The sequence below is a fragment of the Varroa jacobsoni genome, unplaced genomic scaffold, assembly GCF_002532875.2.
Source record: "Varroa jacobsoni isolate VJ856 unplaced genomic scaffold, vjacob_1.0 contig05112, whole genome shotgun sequence".
Taxonomy (NCBI): Eukaryota; Metazoa; Arthropoda; class Arachnida; order Mesostigmata; family Varroidae; genus Varroa; species Varroa jacobsoni.
The window spans coordinates 241-12,517 of NW_019215444.1; the positions used below are offsets into that span (position 1 = coordinate 241).

The 12,277-nt window shown below is 37.5% G+C and overlaps 1 protein-coding gene and 1 long non-coding RNA gene across 3 annotated transcripts; one reads left to right on the forward strand and one right to left on the reverse strand.

The window, feature by feature from the left end:
- Nucleotides 1-392: 392 nt before the first annotated feature.
- LOC111273155 (uncharacterized) lies at nucleotides 393-2,753 on the reverse strand. Its single transcript, XR_002687892.2, has 2 exons — nucleotides 2,680-2,753; nucleotides 393-1,973 (listed from the first exon to the last, which is right to left on the reverse strand). It is a non-coding gene; the product is annotated as an uncharacterized LOC111273155 (long non-coding RNA).
- A 54-nt stretch (nucleotides 2,754-2,807) lies between these two features.
- On the forward strand, nucleotides 2,808-9,097 carry LOC111273154 (tubulin gamma-1 chain). Of its 2 annotated transcripts, none has more exons than XM_022854835.2 (9): nucleotides 2,808-3,006; nucleotides 5,190-5,328; nucleotides 5,470-5,632; nucleotides 5,837-6,135; nucleotides 6,393-6,556; nucleotides 6,916-7,094; nucleotides 7,663-7,944; nucleotides 8,397-8,468; nucleotides 8,896-9,097. In XM_022854835.2, exons 1-9 carry the CDS (start codon nucleotides 2,958-2,960, stop codon nucleotides 8,914-8,916), a joined length of 1,368 nt encoding a protein of 455 aa, XP_022710570.1. In that variant the 5' UTR covers nucleotides 2,808-2,957; the 3' UTR covers nucleotides 8,917-9,097. The 2 variants fall into 2 exon arrangements, with proteins under 2 accessions (XP_022710570.1, XP_022710572.1); XM_022854837.2 differs by having other exon boundaries at nucleotides 2,809-3,006; nucleotides 5,523-5,632.
- The last annotated feature ends 3,180 nt before the right edge of the window (nucleotides 9,098-12,277 follow it).

Here is a 12,277-nt window from a genome sequence, read left to right on the forward strand (position 1 = left end):
AATGGACAATGTGTACTTACTCAAATGAAAGATACAGGTTAACAAAGTGAACACCGAACTTTTCCGTCACATTAAGAATGCACTGAACGACGACTCTCTAATAGAAGACCTTTCTAATATTTATTTCAAATACTTGCTTTGATCTTCTCTCCGCTTTCTTAAATTTTTCAACAAAAAAATACGTAATTTAATTTCTATTTGTGGTCAAAAAAGGCAGATGCCAAACTGGTTAAACGGTAAGTAGCATTGTACAGTTAGGTGATAAATAATACACATGGATTATGGGCGCCGCAGTGCAATGGCCTCCTCCCTGAACAAAATTAAAGTATGAAAGTTGCATATAACCCTGAATTTATACATTTTAAATAAAATAGAACTGAAAAAGGAGAAAATTAGATGCTATGAAAGGCAGGTTTTTGCTGCATTTGCTTTTTTAATGTATCATACATTAGCATTTTACACTCGGTCCACGTTTTTGATAGTTTTTCGTTCACCAGATGGGCGACTATGATTTCCTCACATTTTTCACACATTTTGCTTTCGACACAGTGGGAAATTATCAAAATTGATATTATCAACTAAATAGTTTTCTACGAAGATGGAGCAACGAATATATGGAACGTAGCCAAGATTTCAAACTTTATTCCATGATGACTGAATTCAAGAAATTCTATTCGGATGCGTCGGGAACACGATACCAAAATGAAGTGGCAGCTTCGATGTCCACCGCTGTTAGGGCTGAGCTTCAGTTTATTGTATAGCTCCATCTATATTGAACAATTTGGCTGGTAAATAATTAATAGCAGTTCCCCGCTAGTGAAAGCTAATACAAACTGCTATGCTAAATCGAATATTCAAATACATGTAATGGTCAGCTCCGAAGTCATAAGATTCGAAGCTCTACATTCTCTATGTCGCTATTGTTGAAAATCACACAGTGCGAATTTTATTAAATTTGTTATTAAAAAGCTTTCTTTAAGTGCTCTAAGATTTCTTGTCAAGCAGTCGAAGTTTAATATGATTCTCATCCTGTTCCCATTCAGCCAAAACATTTTATGCACAATGAACATCCATACATAACAATTATGCAACTACGGCCAACCCTTTGAGACAATGTAAAGTATATGAAGAGTACCATCGTGATGAAAACAGGCCCGTCATAAGTGCAATAAGACTTTCGATCCACATGCAGTTGTGTAATTAGTTTTGCTTAACGAAAGGGAGACGGGTTCTAGCAGCAGGCTTTATGGGCGGACATTCCACATTCTTCCCTCTATCTAGAACGTTAGCAGGTCATGAATTCCAATTTCTTCGTTTTGTCAGAACAACGTACAACTAAGTTTGTAAAAGAAAAACGGAGTTCTTTTACCTTGTCATATGTTACAGTTTGTTCTCGGGCTGTATAATTCGCGCAAGGCTTTAGATTTCCTTTGCGATTTCAAAAGAGAGAAGAGAGAGCAGAAGATCTATTACTACTCATTTATTATGCATCTTTACAAATATATGAAAAATTGCCAAGCTCTTATAGATTTGTAGCTTGTCGACCATCATTAGTCTTGTTGTTTCTTGACATTCAGTCGAAGGCCAGCGGGCCTCTCCAACTGGCCTGGCCTCTCCTGCAGAGTCTGGTTGGCGATATCTAATGACACGTTGTTAATACTGGCAGTGGCGTTGTAGGCCTTTAGCATCGAACTTCTTTCAAATTGATTGGATTCTTGTTGAGAAAATCTTGTAAAACATAGAAGTTGCCTTATATTCGAGAAGTTTTTGACAACTGAAGCGGGCGATAGAGTAGAAAGCATGAAAAAAAACGAGATTGTCGGTATCTTTCTTGTATCACACGATAACTAGGAAGTCTTTTCAAAAACCTTGCTTACATTTCTATGAAGCAAAAGGTCCTAGTTCGATTCAGGACGCCTCATTAGTCAATTGTGGTACAAGCAAGGCGGATATATTATATAGATCTGTGACACCTGAAACAGGGATTAAAGATAGATAACGGAAGTCAATAATTGAAAAATGAATCCTTAAAATTAGTTTCGACGATACAGCGCTAGATTGCTCAGCAAAGTTCATTTTAATTAGGAACAGCTGTTGCTTTGATTTTTTTTCATATTTCAATCGATTCTTGTCGGTCTTGTCTGCTCTTGTTTCGCATCCCAGTTGACGATTTTTAAGTAACGCGTATTTTCAACAATAGTAGTAAGTACAGTCTTTGCTTCACACAATTTGTGTAACTATACAGGCCTTCCAGCTGCTATTACCTAACATGCCACTTATATCTCTCTTGATGTAGTACCAGTTTTTCGAATTTTCGCTGTATCTCATACACAAATTACTGCAAACGATGCTCCTAGGAACATGCCGCGCGTAGCTGTATTCTCTCAAAAACCTCAGGCAGTAAAGGACAAACCTGGGAACCATTTTATAAATTATCCGGATCTTGAAATGGCACTAAATAGGTCTGAATCTTTTTACAAAGTAATCTGCTTCATCCAGCTCTGATTGGTTTTCTATTTAGTGAATATTTAAGTCTAGTTAGTGTTTCTCTATATATATATATATATAGAAACACTAGCGTAGCTAACATGCAGATTACCTAATACGTTATACTATAGTTATATCGTGTCATGACACCACTTCAAGAAGTATTTCTATGAAATTACTTAGATTTCGCACCCAGCTAATTCACAGTGTGCTCTCCAGGACTCGCTCTGAAGGCTCAGGAACGACTGTGTTAGCTTGTGGTACCTAACAGTTCGTAACCCGCCGTTGTGGTACATTTTTGACACGCTTTCGAATGAAAACAAAAAGTGATTTCAGATCCGTTCAGTTCCGCGCCAACTCTCCGAGTTGAGTTCTTCTGTGACAGAATTCTACAGTCAAACTTTTACCCGTGGTAGAATTTCAGCGATTTGGGCAGCGGTGCTGCAGTGTCACCGTGGCCAGTTTTGACAATGTCTCGCCAGATAGTGACTATTCAGGCGGGCCAATGCGGCAATCAGAGTGAGTTCTCCACATGTCGACTATCCACTGTGATAATCATTGTGCATAACTATTCGTTATGAAAACATATGAAACTCTCTTTACATAGCAAGTCATTCATTCAATAACGCAAGTGTTCATTTAAGTCATAGAAGCATTCAATAACGATTTTATTATCTATTTAACTGCATGCAAAAATTTTTAAAAACCAATGTTCAGTGCTGGAAGGACCTACAATAAAGTCATACGGAAAAAGTATAGTGTTGAATTATGCGAATGCCATCTCCCGCAAACACGGTTATTATACAAGAATCTAGATTAAGAAACAATGTGGTAATGATGCCTTGATCGAAAAAGATTATTAAACTTTAAATTCTGAAACACGTGCTTGAAAATATAAGATCATCTCATGAACTTTATAATCATAAATATAAATTCAGTATGTTCTGCATTGGTGGTCAAGCACAGGTAGCATCCATCATTCAGATGATTTATAGTAAATAATTATCATTTCATATTATGGGTATTTTCCGAAGTATTTCATATGTCATTTTTGAAATTTGCAATAAAATATATATTCTAAGTACAGAATAGCCATTCATGCGCGGATCCGCTCATATTTTGTCGATCGTAATATTCTATTGAACTCGAATGGCTGCAGCCATTTGAGTTCAATAGATGCTTTAGATGAGAGACTTTGGGATTGGATCGCATCAACTATTGCTGGACTGAAAGTCTCAAGTCAGCGGAATATAAATTCCTGGTCGCGTATCAGTCACAACGGCGTATATATTCTACATAACACATATTAATAACACGCTATGACTATTATAGATCATCACGATCCAACCTTGCTATTTCAAAACACAAGTCGAAACGCTGCAACCCAGATATTTGGATGAGGAACATTTCTACCAGACTTAGGAAATCTTCTCTATGATATCAGAAATGTTGTAGAGTAACCGATTAAAGGACAGCAAAGTTCATTTAAACGGAGAAGTGAGAAAAGCACGAACGTCCGAAGGTTACGATGATAATAATAATGGAAGTGAAAACCAAGAACTTCCGACTAATGATTTCGTTCAACTTTCTTCTAAGTTCCCAACGAAGCTGACCAAATGAAAGTCATAAATTGTATCCGTGTGAAAACCGAGTGGCCCTTTCAAGCTTACACTGAGCAGTGGGCTACCATTAATTGTCTCAATGTTAACAAGTTTGCATCTATTTAAGGAATAATTTGCTTTATCAGAAAAGCTGATATAATAGGGTTAGTCTTCGAATATATAAGCTACTGTTAAGGGCCCATTGCATGAACAAGTCCATCTCAAAGAACGAGCAGCTAATGTGCAGATGAATTGCGAACAACGCGAAGTATAGTAGTAACGTCAAACAGACGCGCTTGTATTGTTTTTACTTCGATGTGAACTAGATGATGAAAAACCGCAATTGTAATCTAAAGTTTTGTAGTCATTATAATTTGGTGTTCTAATTCATTTTACAACTATTTGACACGCTATTTGGTTTTTCTGAAAAGTGCGGACACCACGTAAGAGGGCAGCGTTTGATATCTCGAAGGGCACTCCATTCGTCTAATTGCTTCATTGTGGCAGGAGTATATGTAGAGATTTAAACAACTCTTAAAAACCAAGTGAATATGCACAAGGGCCACAAAAATATTTTTTTCGAGCCATTGATGTGAGTACGCTACTTATTTAAGTTTGCAGTTAACGGAAAAAGGATATACTAGCATAGCGAAGTCAGTAGACTTTAACGCCTGGCAGTCTGACTAATTACATTTATTGTTAGTGCATTTAGCTACTCACGCCACCTAATCTGTTAGTGTGGCCATGTGTCCATGTTGTTCCTCAAAATATCTCTACGAATCCTTGACGTACATGTCTGACACATCAATAGGAGACCATGGATCATATATATACAAATGTTTATCATGTATGTCTTTATACAGAGTCTTGCAGGCTATATAATTTCAACTTTAGGTTGTATAACAAAGATGTATAACTCTTTGTTTTATCTATCTAGATTCTGTATGCGTTTGATAATTGTGAATTGATAAGACTCATGCGACTAAAGGCCGTTACTTTACACCTAATTAAATGCTCTGTCTTTCACTGCCGGCTGTGCATACTGAATATTCACTATTTAGATCACAATTCTATTGGTGTTTTACATTTCTATTTCTCTAGTTGGATTCGAGTTCTGGAAGAAGCTATGTCAAGAGCACGGAATCTCGCCACAGGGTATCGCCTTGAACCCAGATGATAACATCGGAGACTGCAAGGACGTCTTTTTCTATCAAGCAGATGATAACCACTACATTCCCAGGTGCGTTCGGTAGAGAATGGAGAAGTGTCACTCAAATTTTGCTTTCGCATGGCATAAGCAATAACAAGCATTTTCTATAAAAAATATCTGTATATATATATTCCTTGAAACAACTGATGCTTTGCCGTGGTTGGATTTTAGGTCGGTACTTATTGACCTGGAGCCACGTGTGATCAATACGATTTTGAATTCAGAGTACGAGCGATTGTACAATCGTGAGAATATTTATGTCAGCAAAGACGGAGGTGGTGCCGGTAATAATTGGGCTTCCGGCTACAGCCAAGGAAACAAACTAAGCGATGAGGTGCGTTCACAACACGATAATTATGCCTATACTAACACTTCTGTCCATGACAATGTTAGTAATAACGGCAATTCATGATAAATCGTACCTGACAAAAATAGTAATAATAATTCATGAGAATTAAATGGTTGATATTTAATTGTGAGTTACAGTGAATCCTTTTATCGTTTCATTGGTGCTAACTGTTGTTTCTTTGTTATGCAGATCGTCGATATTCTTGAGCGCGAAACGGAAAATGTCGACTCACTAGATGCGTTCGTTCTTTGCCATTCCATCGCTGGAGGTACGGGCTCCGGCATGGGGAGCTACCTTATCGAGCAGGTTAAAAATCGCTTTCCCAAGAAACTCATTCAGACTTATTCAGTGTTTCCCAATCAGGACGACAGCGCTGACGTTGTCGTTCAACCGTATAACTCGATGCTCACACTCCGGAGACTGATTGAGTTCGCCGATTGTTGTATCGTCCTTGATAATACAGCGCTCAACAGAATTGCTTGCGAAAGGTAGGCACTACACTATTTTTAGAGTCGCTGAACCACTTCCAATCTAAAACTGGACACCTTTTAGTGTAAGGGATCGTTGCGTTGTCGTTTGTTACACTGCCCACGGGGAGTCGTCGAACATGTGTGCACGGGCTTTTTCTCTTTTTTTCTTTACGATTAATTAAATTTTAGATTTAACTTCAAGTAAAGAATTCGAAAACCACGCTGTGTATTGAGCCCGTGCAACGATGATTTTATGCTGGTCATTTTTATTACAGATTGCATATCCAAAATCCGTCGTTTGCGCAAGTCAACAATATGGTCTCCAATATTATGTCCCTGTCCACAGCTACTATGCGCTTCCCTGCAGCGTTATATACTGATATTAAATCACTGCTTTTCCCCCTCATTCCTGTGCAAAGTCTTCATTTTTTAATGACAGGTATGTACATTTTCTAACGTTGTCTGCTCCATGTATCCTTGTTAATCAATTTTATTAAAAACTCTTTATTCCTCATAGGTTGTACATTGTTGAAAGGCGTGAATTAATGCTCATTGTAATGGATTGCTTAGATTTCAGTAGGAAACAAAATTCACTAATTTGCGTTCTATTAGTATAGTACTACATAAAGTTAAAATATATAAATAGCCACCACACTACTGCTGCGAAGATTCACAATAGTTCAGATATAAATTAAAAAGCAGTTTATCCTGATCCAAAAAACACAGTTAAAACTAAACTTAGTCATAGTGGTCTCGATGTTTATTTTTTCGTCTTTATTATTTCAAATTGGATTTCAGGTTTTACTCCACTGATGATCAATGATCAGGAACAAGCAGTTCAACGCACAACGGTGCTCGATGTGATGCGGCGACTTTTGCAACAAAAGAACATGATGGTTTCAACTAACTTCAATGTGAATCAACACTGTTACGTCAATCTATTGAATATTATTCAAGGCGACGTTGATACATCTGACGTAAGTCATTATTTACAGAATTTTAGTTCGACAAACTTATTTTTTTTGTTTTGGCGCTATATTTGACACATTCTGCTACTCATCTGTAATATATATACCACTATTGGTAATGTTTACCTAGCACTAAAGTCCGTTATCGATCCTTGCGCGTCAACTTGGCCTCTATCTAAGGCTGACTCAATCCGCGTATTATCTCTTAGTTGTCGGCCAACACGTCATGCGCGTTGTATCAACGCGTCGATCTGGGTCGGATACCGACTTGTAAATTATGTTCGTCAAACGTGGCAGGATTGGTCAGTTAAAGGCTTACTCAATCCACCTCGACATTTTGAAGACGTCAACTAAAGGCTAATTTGAACTGACAGAGGGATTGCTTTAACATTATGTTGTGATTTTTTTAAGCCTAATGACTATGACTTAACCGGAACAATCTTTGTTATAAAGGTTGGCACGAATGCAATAATATATATCGCACTAGATTTTGGCAGCATGTGACATATTAACTTAATGTTCATAACGATGTTAGAACGCTACAGTTGTCTGAATTGATCTACCCTGGTTTTTTTAGCTCCACTCATCACTCACGCGTCTTCGGGACCGTCGCTATGCAACGTTTATTCCCTGGTCACCAGCTGGAATCCGGGTGTGCTTAGCTCGTCGTTCGCCCTACGTCAAGACACCCTTCCGTGTTTCGGGTTTAATGTTGGCCAATCACACATCGATATCGACACTCTTCCAAAAGACATTACAGACTTATGAGAAGTTAATGAAACGTGGCGCGTTCATTGAGCAATTTAGGAAGGAAGCGGGCAACGTAGATGTTATTGCAGAATTTGGCGCCGCCAGAGAGGTAAGTGTTGATTGTGTTCTGTTTCATCAAAAGTGCTCAAAGTCATATATACTAATCGGTAAAGGAGATTCTTGCTTTAGTTAAGGTGAGCTAGGTTAACGACAAACATGAGCAAATTGATATTGTTGAAAACTGCACCATTGTAGTATCTTCTTTTTCCATCTGCTTAGTTTCTACTACTATTGCTGAGTATTGTCGTGGCTATGACCCCTCTTATGACCTGCTTAATTATAGTTCGCGTGATGACGGAGTGGTAACATTTGCTAAATTCAAAGACACGCGAAGTACTTTACGGTTGAAATCGAACGTAGTCAAACCTCAGTTTGTGTGGAGGCCAGCAGTTTGGAACGATGTTGGCAGTGTACATGCAAAAGGGATGTTTAACGGTATATATCAAACCATGTACCTATATACGTGTATCGAAATAATCGTAAAACACATGTTCCTTTCAGGCTGTTATGAGTGCCATTGAAGATCACACTGCAGCAACCCAAAGGGATTTTAACGAGCATTACAGGAAGAAGGTAGGTAAAACTTTACCTTTTATTTACACACATGCGAGTTCAACCTTAAAATCATTTTCATAGGACAATTTTAGTCATAGTAGTGTTTAGTAGAAGCATAAAGAAATGATTTATTCTGACGCATCAATCCTCAATTAACGAATTGGTCTGGTCTATTTGTCTGATAGTACTTATTCAAAGACGGCCAAACTTAAAGTTATACGCAACTGAATTGCATTGCAAATTGAGGCAGATTAATGAACCCAGAAATTAATTCAACTCGATTCATCAAGCTCTACAGCACAGGTTTCACGAATAGAAGCTTTCAGAACACGGAAGTGCGAATTTGAATAAAAGTGAAAATCTGATTAGTTTTCCTGAACAATCGGTTTGAATTGTTCAGTGATTTCTCCTAATCTATTCTATCTTTTGGCTGTACGTATTGCAGTGTATGGGTCGGCAAGAATAGAAAATACCATATAAAGAATGCCACGAATTCTAATTCTGAAGAGATAAACTAACTGGAAAGCAGCTCGTGAAAACTAAATGGTGTTTTCTCTTTTTGTTTAACTTATTTTTCAATAAAATATTACTAATGTACATATTATTCAATAATAAAGGGTATTGACTATGGGCTGTAGTGAACGTAATTCTGCTATGGCCTTTATTTTAGACATGTTTTACTGTTTTTCATTTAAAACGAATTATAAAAACTTATTCGAGCTTGGTGATATTACGCAACTGCGGTTTATTCTACAGGTATGCCAAAAACTCAAAGGTCCAATGAAGTCAGTATAGATGATACTTTATATAATAGAACGACTGGAACGGGTCACCGCGTCGCGAATTATGGAGAATCCTAATTAGAGTAAATCATGCCATCGCCAAAGGTTTTTACTGTAGGAGGATTTCTTTATTTCATAATAGCAAAACTCTTACTGAAATCTCCAAAATTGCTTTCAAGCAGTAGTTCGCATTAGACATCGTGACAAAGGTGCGGAATAATAAGACATGTATTTGGCAGGAGGTACTTCTTCATCAGCAGAAAAATGCAAGAAGTAGATTGCTTATTTTTCATAGCATCTAGGACGCTTATCATTGAATAAGTGACCTGAGCATGCTTTAGGTACATTTCTGCATTTTCTGCGCTTTTGCTCTTCGCAGCATCTGCTTTAAGTTGTTCTCATACTAAAATTTTAAGCTGATTAGCTAACCGTCCAGTATTGGCGCACGGTTACGGTACTTTCGCTATCTCAAGAGAGCCATTAACCGGCGCCCTTTGTTTTTTTGCATTTTAAGGAAAGGCACATTTTACAAAGAAATCGTTGCCGTTTATGGTCATATTGAATGTGCATACAATCCATCGAAAAATCCGGGTTGTACAAGTTATATTTGTCGGTTAAAATATCTTCATTAATAGGCATGCGTTCCAACTTAAATTAATAGTTAAAGTAGGTGTGAGCCGTTAAAGCTACAAAAAAAATTAGTGAATTATTAAATTTTCGGTAGGAGAATCATCGAAACGTTCTTTACTTGGTTGTGGCGCTATAGTAAGTAGTTGACATATATTTTACTGATTTGTTATGTTGGCAAATATATTGACAAACAGAGTTCAATCATTTCAAAGTTTCCGTTTGCTAAGTGATTAAATCACTGTAAAATAATCAAGTTATTGTATATCGACCTATTCTATTACGTACTATACTCATGAGCAAATCTAATTTAGTCTGTGTCACTTTTTCACATAAAAATAACTGATTATTGTTACAGTCGTCCGAATCTTCGATGTCATAATAAGGGGAATCACGCTTAATATGATATGGAAAATTCATATTTCAATGATCCCATCCAATGGAATGTCTGGCAAGCCAAGCTTTGCTTTCACTGAACGTATGCCTAAGGATGCTATTAGGCTGTGATTAGTCTTTTGTTTGCCAGTTACTGTCTTTTTTATGCTTTATGGGCGAAATTACACTGCAGGATCGGTTAAACCCATGATAAGGGCGCAGGGAGGTTAGCCTTTATGGCCACGCTGTAATATTTGCCATGTCAAAAAGGTAAGGCGGATCGTTCCGTGTTCAATACTGCCGTTAGAAAGCGTGGCACGAGATTGATTTGGTGGTCGGTCATATGTATACAGCAGACTTTAAAAGGAAGTCTATGTTCAGGACCTGAATGTCTGCCCATCATACTTAGAAATCATGATATCGCCATGTTATGGCAATAGGCTTGCATGACAAAGAATATGGGTACCGAAAGCAGTAACAAAAAAGGGTCGCGTCAGTGGGTGTTTCTTATTTATTTAGAATGTATTTCAGCGCTTTCATTCAGCATTTCCTCAATTCCATCTCGCTGTTTGAACCACTCGCGCACACTCGATTTATATATAGAGCTAACCTGTAGACAAACTATGTGCAATATTATTGAAAAGGGTCGGAATAATTTAATAAGCTATTCATAGCGATTTTTAAGACAGTTTTGAAGAACTAGCGCATCTTTCACAAAAACGTTGAAAAAGTCACGGAACTCCGGCTAAATCTGCTACTTCTTGCGCTGTGTGCGCTTGTTGCTGTATTCTTCACAGATAAAGATGCCGTTGAAACATAACGTAAAAAATAGGTAATGACTCTTTTTTATCGGTATTAAGTATGCCGTTTGGGTTTCTCGCAGGAGGGATAGTGTTATCCAGGTAGGTACCCAAATACCCAGTATTGCACATTTGAGTCATTTTTCGAAAAAAAACTATTTTCAGGTAACCATGAATGTTACCAGAATTACTTTAGCGCTTTTTATTAGCGTTTCACAAAGCTATTAACCCTATAAATACATAAGAAATGAGGGTTAACGTTTTGAAACGACATACTACATATAGTTAAAAAAATAAATGTATTACTTTATAAATTTGTACGTAAGTGTTGTTACGAGCGCAGATTATCTGTCTTTTGTTTAATGAACATATAAATCAATAAAAATTTGGTCAGCTATTCTAGTTCAGTATAGGTAGCTACTAAGTAACAAGTCAATAAAGCTCGTTATAACCTAGAAATGTATACACGAGTATATGATAATTTTGCCTGCCCACTTGTCCGCTATACTGTGCTCCCTGTATGTTTTATCAAAGCATTGTACAGATCGCCCTTCCACAAATGTTTGAACGGTTAGATATGTTACCAGCAGTACAAATGATCCCAGCACCATATACGTTGACTAAATAGCTTAAAAACATCTCATTTAGTGATATTTTCCATAACTAGTGCATATTGCACACAGTAAATAACAATACTAACAGTGTCACCATCACGGACTTTGTGTACGTCACGCGTCTGCCTACGAGTGGGTATGTGTGCGTGAGTGTGCTTAAAATGCCAATGCATCGATTGGGATTAAATCGAACTTTAAGCGGTTTGTTTCTCATTAGCAATCCCTGCAAGTGATAAGAACATGTATGTACATCAGTTTATATTGCTCACATTGTGGACGTTGTGGCTATCACTGCAGTGTTTACTAGTTCGGCCAAAATTGTCGCAACTGTATTCGTATTATCATCAATTTGATATGAAATTCACTTCATAGTAAAGCGAAACTGAAATTAGTGCCCAGTGATATCCAGTTTATGTATGCATGTACGTCCGTCTGTTTTGTAACCATGAGCCAACATAAAGCATTACTGCTGTGTTGACCCTTTGCTGTCTGCAATTATCATCAACGAGTGTCGCGCTTTCCGTATCAAATAAAACTATCTTGCGTAATCGCCGACACTTGTTTGCACTCGAGAATAAAAACTGAAATACCATCCAACAACCCCCCGTCGGTCCTGTATATGTATATAT